Below are 27,380 nucleotides of genomic sequence, written 5' to 3' on the forward strand. Positions count from 1 at the left end.
TTTTGAATATATACTCGAGCAATACCATCCCGGGTGGTGGGCTGCGAACCAAGATCACACCAAAAAGTCCTGCAGGACCGAACGGCCAAAGTAGCCGTCCCTCCAGACCCGACTGTCCAGGCAGTAGTGTTTGGTAGAAGTGTGCAGAGATGCCCACGTCGCTGCCTGACAGATGTCCAGGACTGGAACGCTGTGTGCTAGTGCTGTGGTAGCAGCAGTAGCTCTGGTGGAGTGACCTCACAAACCTTCAGGAGGTTGCTTTTTAGCCAGAGCGTAGCACATTTTGATGTATAAGAGTACCCATTGTGAAATGGTCCTCTTGTGCACTGCCTTCCCCTTCTTTGCACCCACATATCCCACAAAGAGCTGATTATCCACCCAGAAGTCTTTGGTACGATCAAGATACAACGCCAATGCTCTTTTTGGGTCCAGGCGGTGGAGTCTTCATTAGAGGGATGTTGGGGTGCATAAAAGGTAGGCAAGGTGATGGACTGCCTGACATGGAAGGGTGTCACTACTTTAGGTAGAAAAGAAACCCTTGTGTGAAGTACCACTTTGTCAGGATGGATGGCCAGGAAAGGTGGTTTAGAGACAGAGCCTGGAGCTCACTTACTCTGTGGGCCGAAGTATTGGCAACTAAAAAGACAGTCTTGGTAGTTAAGAGCCGTAAAGGGCAGTTGTGAAGCAGCTCAAATGGCGTTCACATAAGGTATGTCAATACGAGATTAAGATCCCATTGGGGCTTGATGAAAGGGATAGGAGGAAAGAGATGTGTGATGCCTTTAAGAAACCTTCCAACTATAGGAGATATAAATAAGGAAGGCTGATCTGGTAACCTCAAGAAAGCAGAGATAGCCGAAAGATATACCTTAAGAGTGCTCAAGATGGAACCCTGCTGGGCAAGAGAAAGAAGAAAGAGAAGGGCTCGAAAAAGAGGAGCAGATAGAGGATCGACAGATTTGTTGATGCACCATGTCACAAATTTCTTCCAACGACAGGCGTATACAGTTTTGGTTGAGGGGCGCCTGGCTGCCAAGATAACGTCACAGACTTCGGGTGGCAAGTCAAAAGACGCAACTGTCGCCGCTCAATCTCCATGCATGAAGCCGCAGAGTTGACAGGTTCCGGTGGAGGACCTTCCCCTGCTGCTGCAACAGAAGATCCTCCCGAATAGGCAATCTGATCGGAGGAGCTATGGCCATGGTCAACAGCTCTGGATTCCAGACTCTTCGTGCCCAGTCCGGAGCCACCAGTATTACATGGGCTCGGCCTTGCCTGATCGTCAGAACTCTGGATAGAAGTGGTATGGGTGGAAAGGCGTACAGGAGGCCTGAATTCCACTCTTGATAAAAAGCATTGCTGAGTGAGTGCCGCCTTTGAAACTCGAACAGCTGAAATTGTGCGCTCTCTACGGAGGCGAGCAAGTCTAACCAAGGTTCTCCCCACTGAAGGAAGAGACCTTGCGCCACCTCCGGATGGAGACACCATTCGTGATCGACCACGCATTGTTGGCTGAGTTCATCTGCTCTGGCATTCAAGGAGCCTGCCAGGTGTTAAACCACCAGGGAAATGCCCTTATGTTCCAGCCAAGTCCAGAGACAAAGAGCCTCTTGACAAAGGGTCCATGACCCCACTCCACCTTGTTTGTTGCAATACCACATGGCGGTGGTGTTGTATGTGAATGCCTGCACTGCTTTCCCCTTGAGAGAGGGAAGGAATGCTTTCAATGCTAGTCGAATCGCTCGGAGCTCCAGATGATTGATATGGAGCCCAGTTTCCACCGGAGACCAGAGGCCTTTGATCTCCGCCTCTCCCATGTGACCACCCCATCCCAGGAGTGACACTTTTGTCACAACTGTTAGATCTGGTTGGGGAAAGGAGAGGGCTCTGCCCCGGCCCAATCCTGATTAGGTAACCACCAATGCAGCACTCTTGCAGTTCCTTCTGAGATCTGGACCTTGTCAGAGAGATTCCCCTGATGCTGCGCCCACAGGAACTTCAGGTCCCACTGCAGAGCCCGCATATGCCATCTGGCATTTTGAACCAGCAGGATACAGGAGTCCATGAAGCCCAGCAGCCTCAGTCATTCTCACCGAAATCCAGGACAGAGGCTGAAACATTTGTATCATAGCCCAAATATCCTGGACTTGCTTTTAGGGAGGATATGCCCAAAACTGCACAGTATCCAGAACAGTTCAGATGAAAAGGAGCGTCTGAGAAGGAGTCCGGTGTGACTTCCGCACGTTGATAGTGAACACCAGCAAATGCAAAAGGTTTGCCGTAGTCTGGAGGTGGGAGACGACTGTCTGGGGCGAGTTTGCCTTCAACAGCCAATCATTGAGGTAGGGGAAGACTGGGACCCTTAACCTGCGCAGATGAGCTGCTACCAGTACCATCACTTTCGTGAAGACTCAAGGGGCACTGGTAAGACCAAAGAAGAGCACGGTAAACTGAAAGTGCTCGTGACCTACCACGAATCGTAGGTAACGTCTGTGGGCCGGCAAGACGGGAATGTGGAAGTATGCGTTGTGCAAGTCCAACGCTACCATCCAGTCTCCGGGATCCAGAGCCAATGTCAACATTTTGAACTTCTCCTTTTTGCGGAAGAGATTGAGGGACCGAAGATCTAATATAGGTCAAAGACCTTTGTCCTTTTTTCGGCACCAGAAAGTAGCGGGCATAGAAACCAAAACCTACTCCTGGCAATGGAACCCTCTCTATAGCTCCTTTGGCCAAAAGGGGTTGGACTTACGCACGGAGAAGCGCCATATGATCCTCCGATATTCGGTTGTACAAAGGTGGCATGGCTGGAGGAGGTGTCTGGAAGGGGATGAAGTAGCCCCCAAAGGTCAAACAGTACCTTATGTTCCGTTAATTCTCGTGTTGAGAAATATTTGTCAGTTCGTCTATGTGCGGGTTCTAAGTATAGAGTGGCTATATTCAATGTGCTAATGAGCACACCCTCTTGAACTATACGAAAGATCTACATTAATGTGTTCTGTAAAGGCAGCTACAGGGAAAGATGCACTGTGGGTTGACACTTTTACATAAACATGCAAAACTAAAGTGAACTTCAAAGACTCCGGTGAAGCACTAGTTCCATACAACATGTTAATTCTGATATGAGGTGTACTGAAGGAGAGTTGAAGTGGAGGAATTTAAGGAGATAAATATTTGTGGGGGAGGAGGCAAAAAAAGACTGACGCACACACACCACACCACACACAAACACCCACACACCCACCCCTCTCCCCGCCCCTCCAGACGTCGTTTGCTGCACTAGATCTTTGAGACCAGTAGCAGTCTCCAGATCACTGAGCTTTTTTAGTAAGCTAAAATATCTGGCCAGCTCCTAATCTGCAAATTCTCAAGCACTTCTACCCTCTTGCCATTTGGAATCTCTGATGCTTTGTGACTGTAGAAATATGCAACATGTTGTTCACATGTGCTCCTGAACGCTGTAAAATTCATGCTTTCAAATGAAATGCACTACACTGCAGCAGTTTTTAAATTGTAACCCATTTGATCTATATTCTCAGAGTTGTTTGAAACAAACCGTTTGAAGATATGGGAGCAACAGAGAATGCATGTACGTTTGTATCAGAGAGAGAGATTGGGTGTGTGTGGGGAAGGGGCAGGGAGAGAAAAAGAATGATTCAGAGAAAAAAATGAGTAGAGATGCAAGGAGTGAAGAAGGCGGGTGAATGGGGGAGGGGTGAAATAGTTGAAACAGGAAAGAGAAGAGAGAGAAACTAGGCAAACGGAGTGGTGATAAACTGATGGAAAATGGAGAGGCTCGCAAAAGAAATATTTATGGAGAATGACGGGGAGAAATATATTTAGAGGGGTTGGGGACTATGAAGAGAAATAAGTGTACGGATACACAGAGGGAGAGGGGTTTGGAGGTGGGAGATAAAACAAAGAAAGTGAGAGAGAGCGATTAGAGATTAAAAGGGTGTGATAGTATAGTATCGTCATACACTGCAATATAGGAAATAAAGTGGGGACACTTTATGGGGCGCCTTGCTACATAGAGACAAGTTGCTGCTGTGTCCGAACTGTTTTTCAAGCTACACAAAGGGCACCCATGGTGTCACTGTCGGTGTGTTTAGTAGGAAATGGCATGCGAGGGCGGAGACTCTTTCCATACAGGCTCTTCTTTCAACAAGTGACTCTTTCCTGAGAGGCTGACTGGGAAAGAGGGTCCATTTAAAGAAGAGTCCACCATTTTTTTAGATCTTGGCTGTAGGTGACGTGCATGCTTGGTCTTGAACCGAAAGATGCTGTATCTACCTTGTGGGCTTCAGCTCGCCCACAGGCTTGCCTTTTTCTGGCACCATCCTCACTCCATTTTGCGTTCTCCCCAGATGTCAAGTGCATGCATCCATCATGCCCCTTACAGTGTTTAGCTCTCCCCAGCACACCGCCCTACTACTGCTAAACATATGCAATGGCCATTTTCTTGCATTGCCCATTTTCTTGCATTGTTTTGGGACTACTTGTGTTTTCAAATGGGTTATGGTCCTGCCGCACTTGAGGAGCACTGGTATTTTAAGGAAAGTAAACAGGCGCTGTTTTTATTCTTAAAAGACAGATATAACATTTCATATGTTGCGCCAGTGCCTTGTTTTGTTTTTCACCACTTAACACAAGCGCTTGTTTCCCTTTATTTTAGCAGTGCGCAGCCAACATGAGTGCTTGTGCTTGTTTCCCTCAACTTTAGCGGCTCCGCAGCCCTTTAAATGACAATGAAAAATGCCATCAAGAAACAAATGACCACAAGTTCCTTGAGCCTCTCGTACATTACATCACAACATCCAAACAGTGAAACCAATCGGGACGAACCAACACACATAGAGGGCTCCACAAGCACCCAGTACTCCTGTATTCTAGATGCTCTGCAGCTGAGATAAATGTGTGTTTTTTCGTGTTCTTGTTTCTTTGTATTTATTAGCGTGGGTGGTGTGTGCTTTCATACTTATTCTTGCTCTCACCACTTTTCTCTCGGCTGCTCTGCTGCCGTTTGTTTGTCAGTGCTACCGGGCGGGATTCAAAGCAGGTGGCCTTTGCTTACTTGCCGTCGCAGCTAAGTACCTGCTAATTTTCCTTGGGGCTTTTCAGCGCATCTGTAACTGGATGTGTTTTGGTGTGTAGGGGATGCCGGGCCAACCTTGTGTCTTAGTGACTGCTCGGGCTTCCATCAAACTGATGCATGCTGTGGATCTCACTTCAACGCTGCAGGTTTTATTTTATGTGCTGCAGGGGACAGAGAGCGATCGGATGCATAACAGACTTGGGACTTTTAGGTTCTGTGACACGCTCTCTGAGGGTTGTGAAATCTTGACTGGCAATGCTGCAGAGAGAAAGGGTGTATTGGCCTTTGCACAGCACTCCAACTCCAGCACTCCAACTTGGAGGTTCTGCCTCCTTATGACACACAATGCCTGGGACTGCTCTTTCCCCATCCTTCAGCGATGGTTTTTAGGTTTTAGAGACCCCCCGTAGAACTATGGGGTGTCAACTAATTAATTTTATATATTGTTGATCAGGTCACAAGTCCTAAACAAGCATTGGAAAAGCCAAAAGTTCTCTGCAATTCAAGAGCCATAGGCCTTGGCAGTGTAACTGCATTTGTGTATGGCTCTGGGGCTGATTTTACTGATATCCATAAATGCATTAACATTGCCAACGCCTATAGGTCTTAGAATGCTGAGGCCTCTTGTTTTTGCCAATGCTTGTTGAATTCATCCATTGAGGGGTTCACTTCCTCCTCCTCCCCCAGAGCCTGATTCCTGCTGGTCATCAGCCTCTTAACCTAACCTGGATGGGTAAGGGACAAGTACTGTGTGTGTGTTTTAAAGGAACTTGTTAACTATTAAAATGCACTTCTGGTTTTTATTATTATTAATAAATTATGACAGTTCTGGAAATAGCAAAGAATGCCTGTCGTCTGTTTAAATGGCTTGGAGAGTTATTTGATTTCTGTGGAACCACTCCATCACAGGTTCAAATCTCGGTCAGACCAACTCACCCGATCATCATCCTGCTGAGGCTGAATAATTGTTTACATTAAAGCTGGTATTGAGCAATGCCAAGGTAAAATACCTTGGAAAACTATAACTCTGCCAATGAGCAGATATTAATTACCTGACCATCTCTCTGAGTTTAACAAATGGGACACTCGCAGATCTCCTACGAGAACTCTTCCAGCTTCATTCAGCCATGCTGCTGTTGCTGTCCCTGCTGCTGGGGCTTGTTGTGGCAGTTGTTCATGGTGGCTGCGGGGGTTGTCGTGCGCCATGTTGCAGGAGGAGAGGTAGGTGGGAGGAGATGGAGGGGCCGTCTGTTTCTAGCAAAATGCCATCACCTAGAGTGGGCGCACGAGGCATCCTGGGAAAGGGAGCACGTCTGTGAATCAGAAGTGATGGAGGGATGACCAGGAGGAACCATGAGTGAAAGAAGAGTTATAGCAGACACAGAGTAGATGTAGGCGAGAAATATAGTAGTCGGGAACAAGGGAAGACTTGTTGATAGTAATCAACCTAGAAAAGTATTTTAGTTATAAAGGATACACTCTCCCTGCAGTTCTTTTCGCTCAGCTCACCCCGAGTGTCTTTAAAAAGCATTCATTGTTTTACTGAGGGCTCTCCTTCCTTTACACATGAAATCTGTGGTCAGAGGAAACCCTCTCAAGATGGCCACTAAAACACGTTTATCTTTAGTCGTCTCGTCATACTTTTCCACTTCTCAGTAGAATATCTTAAATAACGGGGAAACACTGTAGCTGGAAAGCAAAAATCGGACTAGCCCTTTCTTCTGCGAAAGAAAAGTAAATGGCCCTCAGTAAATAGCATCTGATATTTTGCCTTGTTTTTTAAATGCATGGAGAAATGGCACTGGAGCAAGAGCTCATGTAAAGTGCTAAAAATCTATTTAAAAAAAAGTAGTCCCAAGAACTGTTGCTTTAATGCTACCTGTGGATGAATAGTAGTAATTGGTCCCTGCTCTCGGGCCGGCTAAACAGATGCATGCTATGGACTAATGGGAATAAAGCATTGAAATGCGACAATGGTGCCAGAAAATGGGAAGCCTATAGGTGGGCTGAAGCCCACAAAATACATACAACAAGTCTCTTTTTGAGAGAGAGAGTGCATGCATGCTGTCTTGAGCCGAGGCCTAAAAACAACCCATTACAGGTAAAATATCCTCAGAAAAATAACTAAATATAGAGTTGAGTAACATTAAAATGCCTCAATTTTTTCGATGTTATTGGGGAATAATTGACTCCAAAGATGTTTACGCTATTGTATTAGGCCTGTTTACCCAAATTCTTATCAGAAATTTACTGAATGTTTCAGAACTAACACAATTTCTACTCAATTTGCAATAGTTACCAAGTGTAAAAAAAAAAAAAAAAGTTTGGGTCCAGTCCTACACACAATAAATTTAAATGAGTAAATTCAACATTCTAAACAAGTCATCATTTGTCTTAAAGATGAAATAACACGCAAGAAGAACTCTTTGAAAATAACGTTTATTGTTGTGTTAAGGATTTCCGCATTTGATTCTTCTTTATTGTCTTAGGTAAAGTTCTCCCTCCAAGCCCACCAGACTATAGATGCCCTGGTGAGAGAACTGACCTACAGAAATAGATGCTTAACTTCAGTTTAATTTGTTAGGAGAAACGTGCTTTGATAAGCTTTACCTTTCCCTGCAGTACATCTTGATTTTGATCTTCCGAGGGATGATGGAGAATTTGTTTGTCCAGTTTTGGGGGGGTGTGGGATTTCCATTAACGCTCCACAGCTGTATTGTTATCACTTATAAAAACAAGCCTTTATCTCCAGTCTACTTCTTCAGGTGGTGGCAGGTAAAATATTAATCTGCCCACAGCAGTGGATGGCTTGCTGTGACTAGTTATGCTGTCTTCAAGGTAAGAGTTGAGAGACGAGTGTCTATATCTGTTTAGGTTTTATTATTCTGTAATAGAAAGCTTGTAGTTGAGGCCAGGATTGGTGAGATATAGTTCCATTTATAAAAAACAACTCCAAGGTAGTCTTGGGAAGACGTGTTGTCTACCCCACCCACATCACCACATTTGTATTATTGGCTACCTGAGGCATCTAATTTTATTTTGATTGAAAGAAATGCATGTTCTACCATTTGCAAACCTTTCCAGTAACCACCTATCTTTCTTCTTTCTGCAGCGAGTCTGATGGAAATCACAGCACAGAAGATGAGTCAAGCCAGGGGCCTGAGGATATGGAGGTTGGAGGATCGACTGGTCAAGATGGGGCTCCTCTTCCTGACAACTTCTTCCTGGCAGCCAATACGTCCTGCTCTACTGCCTCTTCCATCCTCCTAAATGGCAATTTCATCACTACCAGCCCTCAGCCCATCATTGTGAACGGGGGATCTGTCATCCAGACACCTAATGGGGTTATCATCAATGGTTTGGCTCTAGGAGATGGCCAGTCCATTACCCTGAGCCCAGTGGGCACCAACCCTCCCATCCTGTTCAACGGAGCCACCGTCCTTGGTGGCACCCGCCCACAATTAAAGCAGGAGTCAGGCTTGCCACAGGACACTCTTTCTACAGTTTTGCTGAACACAAGCAGTTCCACCAATCTGCAGCAGCTACAGTGTCGTGCAGACATTAAAGTAGAACACGGGGAAGACTCGTTGCCCTCCTTGGTGTTTGCCAGAAATGGCCCTATAGCCCTCCAGGTTCCACAAACCAGCCAAGCTGGGCCAGCAGAGGTTAAGTCAGAAGGATGCCAGACCACAACCTCTCAAGTCCTCCATCAGTCTGAGACTGGTCAGAGCTCCCATCAGATCTTGTCTGTCACCCAGCTGCACCAAACACAACCACTCACCTCTGATCCAAAGACATCTCACGTTCCTCAGTTATTGTCTGCTCCTCAAGTGGTCCCATCAGGAGATACGGCCACTGTGGCTCAAGTGGCTTCCATGGCTCAAGTCATCCAGGCACAACCTATGGTTTCTGATTCCCAGATTATTCCTATTTCCGCAGTTGTGTCTAACACTCAGTCTGGTCAGCTAGCTCACACTTTTCAGCCATCTCAGGCTGGCATAACACAACCTGTGTCCCCTAGCATCCAAACAGCACCTTTTCCCTATGTCCTCCAGGGTTCTGCATTAGTCTCCTTTCCCGCAGCCAATCACCTGACATCTTCCGTTGAGACAATGCCAGCAACTTCAATACCTGCTGTTGTCACCATTCCTTCAGAAGTTGGGACATCACCACCACTCCTTCCCCTTTCCCAAGCTTCCTTGACCCCCCAGGTGGTCCCACTGTCTCAGCCTGGTCAAGGCACACACATGCTCTCTCCATCCCAGATGGTCCCGCTTTCCCCAGTTGTCACTCCCTCTCAAGTTTACTCAGTCCCCCAAATGGCCACATCAGCCCAGCCGTTGCTTCCCATACCTCAGATGCCACAAGGGTCTCCGTTAGTTTCACTCCCCTCACTCCCTCAGGTTGTCCCCTCATCCCAAATGTTGACTTTCCAGCAAGGCACAGGATCATTTCAGATCCTGACTAACAACTCCCCTGTGAAACTCAATCAAGCTGGCTCACCACCTTTTGTCAATTCCCCTCTCAACCAGGGAAATATTCACTTGATCAACACAAGCATGGGAATGGCAGCAGTGCAGCTCCCTGCTGCAGCTACTGGTAAGTCTCGCTTCTTTTTGTTTGTACTGCAGGTCTTCTCATTAATGACACATTTTCTCTACCCTTTCTGTTATAATTACTGCTGCAATATAGTTTGCTATATAGTTCAGTGTTTGATGAGAGTTACTAAAGGGCATACCTTTAACTCAACTCAATTGTATCTAGTTTTTTATGCACACATATTTCAATCATGTATGGTTTTTTTTATATACAGAGCAAAGCAGATTTTTTTCAAAAGATGGGAAGTTAAGAATGCTTAATAAAGCTAGAAGGGGAAGTTTAGGAGGAAGAAGGTTTTGGATCACAAAAACCACTTTTATAAATGCACTGTATCAAAAATCTACACTGGTGGGACATGACAGATTGTTCTGATTTACCCAAAGGGTCAGTAGCTACTTCCTATCTTTAAGGTGAAGCTGAAAAGTCACTTCTCACACAGCTCCCCCAGCATTTAGCTGTATTACAGCCTGAACGTCGAGACAATAGTTCCCATTGTTGAAATGATGTCTACTTTCTTTAAACCCAATCTCCTACAGTGTTAAGCAGTGTTTTCCAAAATGCACACAGCAGCTACTCTGTATATGAATCTCCTGTGCAGGAAATAAATCAGGTTTAACTAGAAACCTAAAAACACAGGGTGGTGCAGGGCTATTGTCCCAGGACTTCCTCACTAATGGAATGTTTATTCGTTTTAGGAATCTGATTTTTTTAATCGTATGTGAGACCTGTTTGTCTATCCCTCAGTACGTTTAGATTCATGAGTACCCGCAATGGATAGTCTCATTTTTGGAGTGTTTCTAGTTGTTGACCTTCTTTGGATGTGGTTGCACTACTTACAGTGAGGCCATACTATAGCCATTTAGAATGATGACACCCTCTTCTGGGGGCTAAAGCTGTCTGTTTGCAAAACTACCTATTGTTTTACCAACAGTTGGCTTTATTGTCACTCTTGTTTGTTTGCTTTTTTTCTGCTTATGTGGGCTTTCCTTTGTTTTCATATGTTTGTAAGTCCACTGAAGCAGGGAATCATTACTTATCTGTTTACTGTTTGCTTTTTGGGCACTACTATATATATATATATTTTTTTTTTTGTTGCTTTGATTGAGAGTGCATGTTTTTGCCAGCTCTCTCCCCCGTGTACATCTCCCACCCCCATCAGCAGTGCTGTGTTGCTGTCTCTTGCCTTGTACCTCTTCCTTGCTACCGTCATCCTTTTTTTGCATTCGTGTACTTCTACCACCTGTGTTGCTTTCTCACCTGTGTGCTTCTCGCCCAGTTCCACATTACTGTCTCTAGCCCTTTTTGTTTGTGACTCCTCAATGTTGCTTCGCCACCCACCCCCTTATGTTTCCTTTTCCCAACTGTTGGAAATTCCCATCTTTTGTATGGAGCTGCCTCAGATTTTTGCCTTGTTCCACTGAATCAGTTTTTGTTGGCCATAGGAATAACAATAAAAAAAAAAAGTTAACTTTTTTTTTTAAAAACCACTCCTGTTACGACAAAATGTAACTTTCAATTGCGATTGATCTAAAGACTTCATTGAGAATAAATTGATTCATGCATTGTACTTCATTTTCAGATCACAAAAACAGTAGCCGTTTATTATCCACGATTCTTTTCGTGAAACTGGGGTTCTCCAACAGTGGGCAATTCCTAAACAAAATATGAAAATTGTATCCCACATTTGTTAGTCTCGGACTTAATACAAATAGGGACAATTTTCAGTGTCCCAGGATTACCACTAACATGGGCAACTAAGCTCTTCCTCACAGTGTATTACTTGTCCCTGGCTATTGAATCTTGCCTTACTCCGCCTTGAAGGGCGCCCTTTACCTTATTAGGAGATATAGAGTCTTCAATCTTAAATAAATACTTATTCCTAGATCAGAACTTGTAGTAGCATCAACAGTCAGTTGTGAAAATTCATCAGTACGTAACATATTATCCTCTATCATTAGGGAGGAGAGTTAATCCCTACTATTACATTGTTTGCTGCATTAAAAACCTTATTACTTGTGACTTGGCCAAAAGGGTACAGGAATCTAAACCTAGTTTGAGCCTTATCGCATGGATCAGTGAGTTCCTTGGGAGAGCCAGTAGAGCCTTTAAGCAGAGATATTCCTGAGACTCCCAGTAGACGAGCCTGCCTGTTGCAACAAGCTAGGCCCCATACTGTGTCTGAGTAATTAACTTTCCTCTTAAAGCCCTTTTTTAGGGCTTCCACAGAGAGGCCTACAGAGCGAAGCGTTTAAAGCCTTAACTGTTGCCAGAAGTGTGTGTCTGGCTATTGCTATATTCTTATCCCATGTTAAATTAGTGGTGAATGTTATACTCAAATATTTGTAATCAAAGACCTGTTCCAGAGCTATATTATTTAAAAACCAAGTACATTTCTTTGTTTACTTGGAGAAAATAAAGGTCTTGTTTTTTCCCCACATTAACGAGTATTCTGTCTTCCCCAAAACAGATGTGTTTAATATTACAGACCTATCAGGTATGGTCCTTTACGACAAGATCATCCGCCTACATTTCGGACAATCAACATGGGGCATCTCCAATTTTAGAAGGTTTTTCTACTAGCCAATATCAATGCAAGATCCTAAATAAAAAGAACAGGGGACTCGATAAAACTACGTCCTTGCCTTAAGCCATTATCAACAGTTATTTTCTTTGATAGTATGCCTGCCCCCACTTAAATTAACCTGAATCCAGTTGTTAACCGGCAGTTGTTGGAGCATGTCCAGCAGGTCACTTGGAATATTCCATCTATTAGCGGTGTCCATAAAATCCTTTGACTCGCACTGATCAAAGGCTGACCTGAAAGTTTACAAATTAGGAACAGAGGTTCTTAACTTTTGCTGTCACCCTCTTAGCAGCACCCCAAACTAAAAAAACAGTAATCTTTTATGGAATAATTTTGTCTGAAACCTCCATGCTCTCCTGGAATAATACTAGACCCAAAGACCCATGTCTCCAGGGATTTTAACAGGTTTTTGGTGTAGATTTTAGACAAAGTGTTGAACAAGGATTTTAGCCGATAATTCGTGGGGTCATTTCAGGGCCCTTTTTTATAAATGGGCTTTAATATTGTGCCTGCCATGAATACGGTATTATTCCAGTTTGTGATAGCCCTTTAAACAAAAAAGAGATTAAGTAATTCTCCCACCAAAGAGAACCTGATTGATATAGTACCATCAGGTCCTTCTGCCAACAATGTTATTGTTATGATTCGGTTGAAGGATCGCCACTTTTATACATCTGTTTGTGACCAATCCGTAGTTGAAACACGTGCTGATCTGGAAAGTCAATTTTAGTGGCCGACAACCTACTGTAATTCCTAAAAAAGAAAAACAGGGAATACATCTATAAATCTTAGATATAACACCCTCTGTAGTATCTGGGCCGTCGCACAGCTCTGTACCATGCTTATTCAAATCCCCCGCTTTCTCTTGGACTGCTGCTGTGACACTTTTAAAATGGAAGTGTGCCCTAGTTACCTTGCACCCCTTTACCATGTGAAAACCTACAAGGTGCAGATCATTTGAGTCCATTTCCCTCAAGGAGGGGATAGATGAAAAACAACTTTAATCATTTGTAATGGTTTAAAGGGCAAAGGTTGGGATTTCTGTACTCTACCTTCTCAGGTTTAAAGCGATGGACTATCGAACACTGAGATTTGTTTTATTTTCTGTTTTCCTTTGAGCCTCATACTCACGGCCCTGACAGGTCACAGTTAGGTTCAAATTACCCTGATTTAATCTGTATTGCCTGTTTTCCCGCAGTTTGGAGGGTTGGAGTAAATGTTGTTTCTCTCATATCTTTGCAGGTTGGCATAGTGCTCTTACTGGCCCTTTTGGGCCTGTTAACCAAGCCTAGCACTATGGCTGAAAAAGAACCTCTAGTTCTGGGAATTTGCAATGATTTTATGGAGACCCTTGTTCTTGGGAGTTTTCCTGACCTCACACCTTAATTAGGCTACAACAGGAAAGCATGCTGTATCTTTTGCCCAAGCGATAGACCAGTCCAGGGTACTGAGATACATAAATGTCATCTGCTTCCTTTCAATTGAAACAGGTGGAAGCCTCTTCTGTCTTGTGCTCAAATATGGCTTTTGGGGTGATTCTTTAGATTTTCAGTTAAGCGCTATGTTTATTTTTTCTAATAACTGGACCTGGTTATCCTGCTTACAGTCAGATAACACTAATGGCCAGATTTAAAACAAGTGGCGCTGCACTCAGTGCAGCGCCACTTTTCTTGCACCTCTTAGCTCCCCCTAACGCCATCATGTTTGTGCCGTATCTAAGATACGGTGCACCATGGCGTTAGTTAGGGAACTAGCATCAACATTTAGAACGCTAGTTTGGAGCTTTGCAGGATTAGCGTAAACTTTTTGACGGTAATCGTGCAAAGGCCATTGAGGCCCATTATGAATAAAGCTGCACCTCCTTTTAACGCCTTTTAATTAAAAGTGCAGAAAAAAATGCTTCCAAAAAATCTCTTGGATTTTTTGGTCATTTTTTCAAACCTCCCCTCCCCCCCCCCCCAACCCCCCCTTACAATGGGAAACGCCACCTTGCATACATTAGCATGGCACATGCATGATCTAGCGCAAAGGGTTACCAAGTGGCGCAATGCATGCATCGCACCACCTTGTAAATCTGGCGCTGCGTTTTTGGCCATCTAATGCCACACTCACTTAAAAAAATTACGCTAATGTGCCATTACATAGCGCTAAATCTGCTGCCAAGGCTCTTCACATCACCTGAAGAGTTGTTTGCATCAATGACAATAAAGTCAGCATCGAAAATTTTAGAAACACCCTGTGATAAACTAAAATAAGAAGAGCTAAGTTGGAGTGACTTTGGGGAGAGAGACTCAACAGTTTCTTGGTAAAATGAGAAGAAACCACAATGTAAGTCTGTTGTTTGTTGGACAAAATGAGCATTAAGTTGTAGAGAAGAAGAAAGTTGACCTCGAGAAACTAGTCCGTTGCAACAGCCATATCTAATCCTTTTACAGTAGTCACCAAGTCTTTTTCTCTGTCATCAACAGGCCAAAAAGTCGCATTTTTATCCCATTGAGGGCATTTTCGGCAGGATCAACAGAATGACAGCAAATCTGTAGGGTAGTCACAAGCGGCCTCAGTTTCAGAAGGTTTAAGAAGTACTTTCACTAGTGCACATAAACTCACTGGGAAAACCCTCATTCGTTTTATGGAATGCAATACCGGGGCCCGGTATGCGACACATCTATATTGGAGATTCTCAAATTATTACTCAGTTTGTTTTTGCTCGAAGCCCAGATCAGGCCAGGACTTTTCAGTGGTTTAGGGCTATTGAAAACTTTTAAATGTTTGGTGATGAAATTCCTCGGTGAACTTGAGAAGTAAGAGGAATTTTCTTTTTCTCAGGTCTCCTTAGGGTGCCGTGAACCACACGGCAGGGGACTTGTCGCTTTCATCACATCTGTCACTCAGTCAAATTCAATAATAGTAAAAGGAGCTAGCTCCTCCATGTTTTCAGATTCACATATATGGGACTTTTTAACACCTGAACAGTGACACTTTTTCGGGTGGGGGAGGGGGTGGTATTGTTTCTTCTGGATTCTATGAATTATAACAAATTTAATGATCAGTTTAGGAAGCTGGCTCTTTATAGTGGACCAAAATGAAGTACACTGTGGAAAGTGTCCAAGCATTCCCCAGAGGTATCACAGAGGCACAAATGACATCCCAAATGCTCCCTTTGTGGGTAGTATGGCTGAGCAGTTTGGGCATATCTGAGAGTAGTGCTAAGCATTTAAGGCACACACTCATGCAGTAAATGAGACATACACTCAAAGACCTTTGACGCCAATCTAAAAAAAATGGTGGGGTTATGAATTTTTATAGTTTTCAAAAGTCTACACAATGCATTTTCAGGAAGCTGCAATGCAGTCCAAAGGAGGAAAACAAAGACGGCAGTCCAGGTAGAGTACAACTTATGCGACCAATCTCCTAGACTTACAGGGGTTTTGGGGCAGGGTGACGGCCACACCAACAGGTCACCTTGGGGAGCTCTGGTGCGTCCCGGTGCAGAGGTGTGTTACGGCGTTGTGTGTCCCATTCAAGTCAATGGGGATTGGACCTGTTACAACGTCGCTGCAGGTATAGACTGAAAGGACAGTCCATGGAAACCCACAGGAGGAGCTCGACCCTAGAAGTCCTCGGGCACGTGGGAACACCGTCAGTCCACTTCTCCTCTGGCTGTAGGGCCCAGGTGCAGGAGTGTCTTCTGGCGTTCGGTCCAGCACTGGAGTTTTTTACAATTAAAGAGGGTCCTGCAGAAACACTCTGCAGGCGTGCACTGGGGGTGCAGTCTGACACAACCGACAAGTTGGCTTAGGTGGGGAGACCTGGGGACACCTTCTGGGTCCAGGGCGGACTGCTGCAGAGGTGTCCTCGGGTGTCGGGTTTCGCCTCCTGGTCCCTCGCGGTTGAAGAGGGGTCTGCAGAAACAGTCTGCAGGCACTGTTGTGAAGTCCACAGTGGGCGAGCACAGGGTGGGCTTCTCTTCTGAAGGGCCTGGGGACCACGCTGACACCATTGGCCCACTTCAGCATAGGCTAGGCGGCTCGGGTACTGTTGTGATGGACAGTGTCGGGGTTTTGGCAGTCTTGGTCCTCTCAGATATTTCATGGGTGTCTGCAGATGCAGGGAAGCAACTCCCCTACTTCAAGAGAGTTCCTCCTGGCAATGGGAAAAGCACTGGCAGCTCTCCCAGTTTCTTGGAGGCTGCTGCAGCAGGACAGGTCAGTTGCTCCTCAAAAGCCGTCAGGGTTGGCACCATATCACTTGTGCTCCTTGGTTCTCAGGTCCAGCAGTCTTTTTGTTCACCACTTCTTTTGGGTCCAGTGAAGATCTGATGAGGATCTGGTATTGTGGGTCCCCTAAATACTCAATTTAGGGGGCGTTAAAGGGAATGCAGGGTAGTAGCCAATGGACTACTTACCCTTGGGATCACTACACCCGCCAGATGACCACTTCCTGTGGGAAGTGAGCATCACCCTAACCAGAGTTTGTCAGTTCCACCACATGCAAGATGGCGGAATTTCTAAAGTGATGTCCACTTCAGGCTGACCTACCTCATGGTGTTCCCAGTCTGGAAGTTTGACACGCCTCCTGCATAGATAATTTTCAAGCCTGTCCAGATGCCAGATGCCCCCTGAGGCAGGGGGTTGGGATCTTTCTCTGAGGAAGGCCAGTTCTGCATATAAAAGGTGGTGGGCTGCTTTGAAGCCCCTGCCTTGGAATGCAGGTTAAGCTGTGGGGAGGGGTGGTTAACACCCCAGCCCGGACTGGCTGTTTCTGGCTGCTCGAGAGTGCAGGCTGTCCACCTGGGAGGTCAGATGCTCATCTTGCCAGAACCTGTCAGTGAGCTCACCAGCAGATGGTAGATTTTTCAGTGGGCACTCTCTGGGTGCATGTATTAATAAATCCATCAGTGGAATCAGTGAGGGTTTATTAATACGAGGTGTTTGATACCAAACATCCCTACGTTCAGAGAAGCCATCATTTAGCTGTGTAATTCGTAGTAACCAGTGTCCAGCACATGTATTTAAAATGGCTTCCCTGTACTCTTACTATGTCTAAGAATCGAAAAGACATACGAGAGGGCATATTTGCTCATGCATACATGACCTCACTTGTAATATAATGCGCCCTGCTTTTGGGCTGAAGGCCTGCTGTAGGGGTGACTTACAGATATTAGCAGCAGTGTTTTAGGGGACATGGACACAAGTATCTGCCATGTTGCATTTTCAATTTTGGGAGCACCTTGTCACGCAGCCTGCAGTGGCAGTCTGCATAAGGTTGGTGGTGGGTCCCTCGGAGTGGCACAAGTTGTGCTGCAGCTCTGAGGGGCCTATGCCCTAGGCATCAGGGGTACTATTTAACAGGGACCTTCAATAGGCTGAAGGGCCTGGTCACTTGGTGATCAAGTGACCAAGTGTCTTGTTTTAGGGAAGGAACACTACTGCTGTGTACCTGATTAGCAGGAACCCAGTGCACTTCAGTCTAACTCTTGTCTTGGTTCTTGAATACAGGTTCCCATAATGATCTGACTATCCAACAAATTAGATGCAGAATGGCCGATACCCGATGACATGCAAGACTCACCACGGGCTGCCACAACTAACCCCCTTTGACTTACTTCAGATAATACTTCAGTAATCTGCCTACTGCCTCTTCCAAAATCAAACACCCACTCTCTTTGCCACTACCCCCCTGCCAGAAGCCCCTCCAGCCCATAGCACACTACTGCATACAGGAGATTATCACCATTGTCTGCACTGGAGAACTTAGGTACCGGAGTTGTCAGGGGTTAGTCAAAATTGGCAAGTGTTTGCAGGAGGCAGTAAATAGGAAGAAGGCTGTAGTAGCAGCTATGGTGGTGTACCTGGAGATGATCTGGAGCCTCTTGGACTCCTGCGGACACCCAGGGCGCAGCAGGCACGCACACCCCCCTGGCGCTTCCATGGGGGCTTGCAAGATACTCTGATATTACCAGTAGTGATGTAGGCTCTCCAGTCCAAACTGTGTGTCTGGCCCACTTCAACACTCATATAGGGCCAGGCAGGACCAGGCGGTCAAGCAGGAAACAAACTAGGTTTGCCGCTACCCTTCCCAGGCTCCCCTTGGAGATGCACACTATTGACTCACCAGGAAATTCATCAGCGCAGGATCGCCTGGCTGCTGGAGCGCTGCCAGTAGTCCATTGAAAGCTCTGCGAGCTCTGTAGCTGTTTGACTCTGCTGCTCAACTCCAATGCCTCGCTCCACCTGTAACACTGTCTGTTGTCAGCCACCTTTGCACCACGGTTTGTCATTCTCACACCACGCTCCAAGCTAGTGGGTTATCCCACTTAATCAGCGTTAAGAATTACGGTTCATGCATATCAAAAGGATTTTAGGATTAGGGATTTATTCTCTGGCGCCTTCACTTAAAAAACCAGCCCCTTTGGCTTGTCAAAATATTCAAGTCCATCAGAAGGAGGTAATATTAGATTCTCATCTTATTAAATGTTTTCATTTGAAATATTCCACAATAAGTTGAAAAATTCCTTTTTCACTTCAAGTACATCTTTAGTCAATTTGATATATATCAGGAATGTGCTGGAGAGGTTGCTGCTACACAACTCTTGCTGATACCGTAACAGAGCAATTTAGAGTTTGGATACTGAATTTACAAAATGTTTACCATGAGTAGGAACCTTCACGATATTCATTTTTTTTGTTTACATTTTGTTATTGGCATGTTATCACAGGTTCTACTAGATGCACAGGATACAATAGTAAATCTGTTCCTTAAGTGGATGGACAGTTACATCCCAGCATGTTTACATTGATAATATTCAAGAGGAAATCTTACAACAATGTGGAGGGAGCAGCAGTGTATAAGAATCCTATTGTAGGATCGTGACCCAAAACAACATAATGCACCCCGTTTTGTAGAGGAGCAGCCAACATACATAACACGAAGTAAAGTAAAACAGTAACTCTTAAAACTCTTCTGGCTGGCGCTGCAATAGGCAGTTAATCGAAAATGCAGGAGCATAAGTGGCATGAGCATATCACACACAAAAAGGGTATGTATGGGTGTAGGTGGGCAGTAGGTGGGGATGGAAGGGCAGCGGGCCGACCCCTACAGGGTTCCCTCTGGTGGGTGTGGGGTCCCTTGTTGATCTGTGCCGAGCATGTGTGTGTGGTTAAATGAGTAAGTGGGTCGCTCAGTAGTATAATTTGGTAAGCCTATGGTTGAAGTGGATTCAGTCTGTCAAATAATCTGAGAACATAAGTATCCCACATTCATGCAGCTCCAAACCACCCCCCTCCCCCGTAATCTGCGATTGTGGCATCTGCCAAGGCCCATTTATGGGTCACCTGAAGCCATCACTTAATCATGGACTAGCGATAGGTCAAACAGCTTTAGATAATGTTTAATTCAATTTGTGAGACAGAGTAGTGGGTCTGGTGTTAACTGGACCTCAATCACAGTTGATATGTATTCTATCATGCCAAGCAGCTGTGGGCATTCCCATACCATGTGCATAAATGTGGCATCTATGTGGCCACATCTCAAACGTTCCGGAGACACTGCTGCAATCATTTTGTGTTGGAAATAGGTTTGATGCAGATAGTTTAATTTCATAGATTTTAGACGCGCATTGCGTGAGAGTCGCTTCAACTGCTCTAAGGCCATGATCTGTTGTTTAGTAGTCAATTCCTTACTGGGACAGATGTCCCATCTGTGTTTGCTCTAGGTTAAAAAGTATTTACATCCCTCTCTTAAGGCTGCATATAACATTGAAATCGCCCAATGGCCTAGTCCATTTGTTAAGAGGCACTGTAAGCCTAGGTGTATTGGTGGTTTGGCCTGTTCTGTTGCCCAGATGTGCCCAGACGTTCCCAATCACTGCCACCGTCGCATTATATGTGAGAAAAAGGCCCGCTCCGAGCTCGTAGGCCTCCTGTAACCCTTGAAAAGAAAGCAGAGTGCCATAATTGAACAGGTCATCCATCTGGGTGAACCTGGCTCCAAGCCAAGGTCATCAAAATCATGGGCTCCCCTTAGACTTTACAGAGCTGGCATGCTCCAGAGAGGCGGTTGTGGTGCATATGGAGCCAGTGCATGTCTGCGTTGCATATAACAAATCCAGAAGAGTTTGGCCGCACACATGAGTCTATCTAGATCCCTAGTTGGCCCTCTTGGGGAAAGCTACAATTTCAGCACATATGTGCCCTTCTGTTCTGCCTGAATCACTTTACCCTCCGTTGTTCCAGTCCCGCCAGCCAGCGCATAGGCCACTGCAATTGGACCACTATGTAATACAGCTCCAGATCTGGGACCCCAAGTCCTCCCTCCAGTACGGGGCGCTGAAGCATGGAGGTGGAGAACCGCTTCCCCGCGGGACCCCAAACAAGGTCAGACTCTAGGCCTTTCAGGGTCCTAAAAAGGATCTGGTCAGTATCATTGGAAAAGCCAGATAGAAATATAAGAGCCTTGGAAGAACCAGCATCTTTGCTACTGCAGCCCTGCCCATGAGCAATAGTGACATTCGAGTCCAGAAATGCATGGAATGATGGCATGATTACCATCTAGTAAGTCCTAATCTTTATGATAAATGTTCACGTCGAGGTAGCAGAAGGTTTCAGCACCAGGGGAGGCACCTTTTGTTCAATATCTCCTGATGTTCTGGTTCAGTCCAGCGCAGGGGGAAGATACAGGACTTACCCAGTTTACTTTAAGGCCCGTCAGCTCGCCGAATCGATGAAGTAGATCGTAGAGAGCCGGTAGCGAATGGTTGTGGTCTCTTAAGGTTATCGACACATCATCCATGTATAAGGACACAGTGTGCCAGTCTGTGCCCACCCTAACACCCCACATGGGGCCCCTGGTTAATAGCATGGCGGCAAACATCTCCATAGCTAGCACAAACAGCACTGGAGATAAGGAGCACCCTTGACGAGTCCCCCCTACCTATTGAAAAAGCCCACGAGATTTGACAACCTGTGTCCGTGGGTCAGTGTATAGAAGCTTAACCCAACCGAGGATGTTAGGACCCATCTCAAGGACCTCCAGCACCTGCAACAAATAGGACCAACTCAACATGTCAAACAGCTTTTTCAAAATCCAGGGAGACCATTACCAGGAGGCTGGCCTTGCCTGACATCGCATCCATAACATGGCACGGGTGCCAAATGTTGGAATGCGTCACCCTCTGGGGCACAAACCCACACTGGCCTGTGTGAACAAGGGAGCTTGGTATTGGAAGCAGTCGATTAGCCAAGGCCTTGCTTAAGATTTTATAGTCAATGTTCAGGACTGATAATGGTCGATAAGAACTCACCTCAAGGGGACCTCTGCCCAGTTTCAGAAGCACCACAATGAGTGCTTTGTGGAGGGATCCTGGCAATATTCCCTGTTGATGCGCTTATCAGCAGACTTCCAGCAGACGAGGAGCAAGCGTGGCCTTAAAAGATGCATAATAATCCACGGGGAACCCATCCGTGCCCGGGGTCTTACCACGTACTATTTGGCAATTTGCCAAGTTGATTTCCTCTATTTGATGAGTTTGCTCCAAATCCAACAATTGTATTGGGGTCAAGTGGGGAGCGTTACTGCCCCTAGGTAATCCTGCACCTGTGCTATTCAGGGACCTGGTGCGGAAGAGTATAGCTGTTCATAAAATTGTGCAAACACAGAGTTCTAGGGGTCTCTGCCTGTAGCAACCACGCTAGTGTTTGCCCCAGCTTATCAAAATCTGCATGCTGGCGGACTAGATAGGACTTATATTCAAGATCACAGAAACGCTTAATTTCCTCCTGATGTTGGCTACACAAGACTGTTGGGTGAGGGCTAGAGGCAGGCACTGACACTACCTCTACCTCTATAGCCAGAAGTTCATGGTCATCACACTATGGGTTAGAGTTGACCTAACGCCCCATGTCGTGGTGATGCAATGCCCTCTCATTACGACCTGCAGAGCATCCCACTCAAGTCCTTTTGGAGTCCATGGACCCTGTGTTCTTCTCAAACTATTGGGACATTTGTTTGGCTACAGAGCTTGTATATATCGTGTCCTGTAAGGCCTCTGACCGAAGCCGCCATGTTGGTATAGCTGCCCTTGTCACGCCCCACTGAAACATGACTGAGTGCATTGTGATCTGAGAGGGTCCTACTGAGGTACTTGGAGCTACGCACAAGAGGTCAGCAGTCCGAGTTACAAAAGAAGGAATCTAGCGGAGTGTGTACCTTGTGTCCCGGTGCATAGTAAGAGTACTCCCCATGGTGCCTCAAATGCCAGATATCATGTCAGTTAAACAACCTTACCATTGTTGGAAATGTTTTGTTGCCTGAAGTCTGGAGTGCCTGGGAATGGGTGTATCGATCTGTCCAAATCAGTGTTATTTATGCAAATAAAGTCCCCTTCCCAGAATCCCAGAGCCTGCGGGTCCAGCCACATGGTTTGGGAGATAGTATCCCAGAACCCATGATGTGAGGTGTTGAATGTGTAAAGGGGCACGACAGAGAAGGGGCATCCATTGAGGGTACCCTCCAGAACCACATAACGCCCCTCCTTATCTACCAGGACTATAGTCTTGATAAACTGCACCTCTGGAGTGACCCAGACGAGGACTCCCCTGATATAGGCTGAATATCTGGGGCCACAGACCTGTCCTCTCCCCCACCTAGCCGCCTTATTAAGGTCCTCGAAGTTCAAATGAGTCTCCTGTAGACAGGTGAAATGGATATGCCTGAATCAAAGTAGGCATGTATCTTATCTCTCCTGGCAGGCATTGCCATACCACGGATATTCCAAGTTAAAGAATTACAAATAGCAGGCATAGTGCACAGCATGTATCTTGAAAGCTCCAGGACCTATGCCACCCCCCCAGTCCCCTTTCTTCCCCCCCCCCCCTCCCAGCAGCACTGCCACCCATCTGACCAGACAGAAAAATTAAAAGCAGTCAAACAATTTTGTGAAACTCCCTGACCCCAGCCCTGGGTGCCTTCCGGATCCATGCTACACCCCCTTTAAAAGTGTAACTGGCACATAACTAATGCCTGAGATAAAACCATGTCCATGCGCAACACTCAGGGACGGGCCAAGTGAGGCCACATGGAGCGTGGAAGTGGCAATGTTCAGTGTGTTCTCGATGGAGCCCAAATCGAATGATGCCCCATCCAGCCACCCACCACTCCCCCCCCCCCCCACCCAACCACAGTGCATGCGGCTTACCTCCAGAAGGGGAAAAACGATCCAAGAAAGATCCCACCTCGCCAGGACATCCACCCCATAATCAGTACGATCCACCTCGGACACCAATACGCCGACTGGAGAATGACTTTCGGGCCTAAGTGGGCCACCGCAGCAGATGAGAGCGAGCCACCAGAGTCCGAACTTGACTCCGGTAGGTGCTAAGGGCAAAGAAGAGCAGGAAGAATTGATGACGCAAGGGGAGGGCCCCAACATCGCTTGGGCCTGTACCACCATCACTCAATCCCTGATTGGTTTCACCTTGAGGGGCTCATGCTTGTATCATCATAAATTGGGGACCAGCCAGTGTCTCATTCTTGTATCTGCAGGCAGCGGACATACCTTGCCTGCAACATGTAGCTAGGTAGTTACAGATATCCCTTTGCGCAGTGCAAGGACGTCCGGATTCAGTCTTTATAGAACCGATCACCCTCAATCCGGTACAAGGGTCAGGCTTACTGCAATCCTGTGACGTCTCATTCAGATGCAAGCAAGGCCAGAATCAGAAGCGTCTTGACCATTGAGCAGCGAGGTTCGCCGCAGTCAACGCAGGTAGGGCCATGTGGTTCCAAAGCTAGGGAAAATTAGTTGAAGGGACTCCTTGGAGATATCTGCTTAGCGCGGGGTGACCACCGGATCCCAGACGGTGTCTGTAGAGGAGGTGTGGAAGCTCTCCACGTCACATCTGGAGACAGATATGCGTTCTTCTTGGAGCACTACAGAGGAGTTAGAGGTGTGTTGGGATGTTTCCTGTAAAGCCCTGGCCCGATCCTCCGCCACCTAAGACCTGGTGAGCTGTCTTCAGATAATTTGCGGGGGGATGAGAAGTCCGCCAATCCCCTGCTGCTGCATCCTCCAGCTGGGGTTTGAGAATGCCCTTAGCGTGGAGCCATGTCCTCTGTTGAGGTAACAATATGGGTCTTCTCACCATCCACTACTGAAAGTTTTGCAGGAAATGGAAGAGCATATCTAATGTTGTGGCCCTGAAACCCTTTTTGACTTTGCTGTAGGAGCTCTGCAGTCTCTGTACCTCCGCTGTGAAGTCGGGATAGGCAGTGATGGAGGCATCCACAAATTTACAAGGCTTTTGGGCTTGGATACGCTGGAGAATCAAGTTGCAGTCCCGATAATTAAGGAGGCGGGCAATGAGTGGCCTAGGAGGGGGCCTGGGAGGGGGAGGTCTGCCCGAAATCATGTGTGCCCATTCAATCGAGAAGAGTTTTGGCACTCTTTCGAGAAGCAGTGCATCCATCAACTATTTTTCAAGAAAAAGCTCCACGCTTGGGCCTTCTGCTAGTTCGGGACCCACATGTATTGGATATTATTGCATCTTGAATGACTCTGCGTCCTCCACCCTGCGATGCAAAGACACCACCTCTGCATTCAGTCGGTTCATCTGCGCTTGCAGTTTCTTGATGGTAGGTCGAAAGGCTACTAGGAACGACTCCGTTCTGCCACCCTTTTGGTCAGTTTACGATGATTGGCACGCAGAAGTTTTACATCTTGGGACACCGTATCAATTATGCCTTCTAATGATGAGGTGGAGTGCTTGTGGAGGGTGGCCTCCAGGCGCTGAAAGGCAGTCGCAGTGTAGTCAGTGGCTGCTAGCTGAGGTGTTGTCTCCTCCTGTTCGGAAAGGGTGGACTTTGTGCACTTAGGTGTCAACATGTTGCTGGGAGATAATGGTCCTTACTGTTTCAGGAGGTGCAGGGAGTAATGGATCCCTTTAGTGGTTAGGATATGGAAGGTACCCGCTCAGACAACCCCTGCTCACCCCCTTGGTAGCTTGGCACGAGCAGTCAGGCTTATCTCAGAAGCAATGTGTAAAGCATTTGCATATAACACACTGTAATAAGTGAAAACACTACAAAAGGACACCACACCAGTTTTAGAAAAATAGCCAATATTTATACAGTAAGACAAATATGAATTATGCAGGATTTACTCAAAACTACAGTTCCTTGAAGTCAATAGCTCCACCTGGGGCTATCACAGCGGCGTTATCAACATAACCAACAGTTCAGGCCGGCCGCGGCTTGCGGGCCAGCTACGATGTTGTAAAGACCCGCAAATAGTACCTTGGATTTGCAGGACGTTGTGATCCTCGCGGTGAGCTCCGGATGGCGGCGTCACTGATGGCGCAGTGTCGGGTCCGGAGTCGGTGCAGGAGTCGTCAGGCCCTTGAGGTCACACGCGTTGCAGATAAAATGAAGTCAGGTGCGCTGGCGAGGATGGCGTCAGGGATGCGGTGCGAAGTTGGACGATGTGACGTGCGGTGTCCACAGGTCACGGTGTAGGCAGCGTCGTCGTCGTTGCTGAAGTGCTGTCGTCGGTAGGCCCAAGCCAGCGGGATGAGACGGTGCTTCGTGACCCTCACGAGCGTTGTCCACAGGCCACGTGCAGGCAGGATGCCTGGTGACGACACAGGAGTCGATGGTGCTGGCGTCGGTGGACCGGGGCTGCGGCGCGGGACGGGACGGTGCTTTGTGTTCTTCCCGAGCGGTGTCCACAGGCCAAGGCGCAGACAGCGGCACCGGTGTCAGCAGGAGCGGCGTCATCGGGGATGCCCAGGTTGCGGTGTCAGCAGGCGATACCGGAGTGCGGGGCCCAAAGGTCGCGGTGCAAGCAGCGGCTTGGTGAAGTTGTCCAATGACTGAGTCAGGGAGACCAGGGTCGCGGTGCGAAGTGGGGTAATGCGACTCCGTGTGGCGTCGGCAGCTCACAGTGCAGGCCAGCGGCGTCACAGTGGTTTCTCCTCTTGAACAGCACAAAACACACAGTTCCCAGTGCTGCAGGTCGAGGAAACTGAAGTCTTTGGTGTCCCTGAGACTTCCAACGGGAGGCAAGCTCTACTCCAAGCCCCTGGAGAATTTTTTCAAGCAGGAGACACAGCAAAGTTCACCCTTTGCACTCTTTTCAGGCAGAAGAAGCAACTGCAGGCCAGTCCAGCAAAGCAACACAGCAAAGGGACAGTACTCCTCCTTCAGCTCTTCTCCTGGGCAGAGGTTCCTCTTGATTCCAGAAAGATTCTAAAAGTCTGGGGTTTTGGGTCTTCTTCTTATACCCAGTTCTGTCTTTGAAGTTGGCAAACTTCAAAGCAAAGTCTCAAGTGTTTGCAAGATCCTTCCTTGTCCAGGCCAGGCCCCAGACACTCACCAGGGGGTCGGTGACGGCATTGTGTGAGGGCAGGCACAGTCCTTTAAGGTGTGAGTGACCACTCCTCCCCTCCCCTCCAGCACAGATGGCTAATCAAGATATGCAGGTTATACCCCAGCCCTCTTTGTGTCACTGTCTAGAGGAGAGGTGTGAACAGCCCAACTGTCAAACTGACCCAGACGGGGAATCCACAAACGGGCAAAGTCACAGAATGGATTAAGCAAGAAAATGCATACTTTTTAAAAGTGACATTTTCAAACTAACATTCTAAAAACCAACTTCACTAAAAGATGTATTTTTTAATTGTGAGCTCAGAGACCCAAAACTCCACATTTTTATCTGCTCTCAAAGAGAATCTGCGCTTTAAGGATATTTAAAGGCAGCCCTCAGGTTAACCCATGAGAGAGATAAGCCTTGCACAGTGAAAACCGAATTTGGCTGTATTTCACTGTTAGGACATATAAAACACACTAGTAGTATATACTACCTTAAACATACATTGCACCCTGCCCATGGGGCTACCTAGGGCCTAAAGTAAGGGTGCCTTACATGTAGTAAATGGGAAGGTTGAGGCCTGGCAAGTGGGTACACTTGCCAAGTCGAATTGGCAGTTTAAAACTGCACACACAGACACTGCAATGGCAGGTCTGAGTCTTGTTTACAGGGCTACTAATGTGGGTGGCACACCCAATGCTGCAGGCCCACTTGTAGCATTTGATTTATAGGCCCTGGGC

General features: G+C 46.7%; 1 protein-coding gene across 1 annotated transcript in view; it reads left to right on the forward strand.

The window, feature by feature from the left end:
- The window catches only part of LOC138259796 (homeobox protein SIX5-like), a 94,394-nt gene that overhangs the window by 20,145 nt on the left and 46,869 nt on the right, over window positions 1-27,380 (forward strand). Inside the window, exon 2 of the mRNA XM_069207687.1 lies at window positions 8,208-9,694. Within this exon, the coding sequence (XP_069063788.1) occupies window positions 8,208-9,694 (1,487 nt within the window). The remainder of the gene's footprint in view (window positions 1-8,207; window positions 9,695-27,380) is intronic.

Source organism: Pleurodeles waltl, chromosome 9 (assembly GCF_031143425.1).
Source record: "Pleurodeles waltl isolate 20211129_DDA chromosome 9, aPleWal1.hap1.20221129, whole genome shotgun sequence".
NCBI classification, from domain to species: Eukaryota; Metazoa; Chordata; class Amphibia; order Caudata; family Salamandridae; genus Pleurodeles; species Pleurodeles waltl.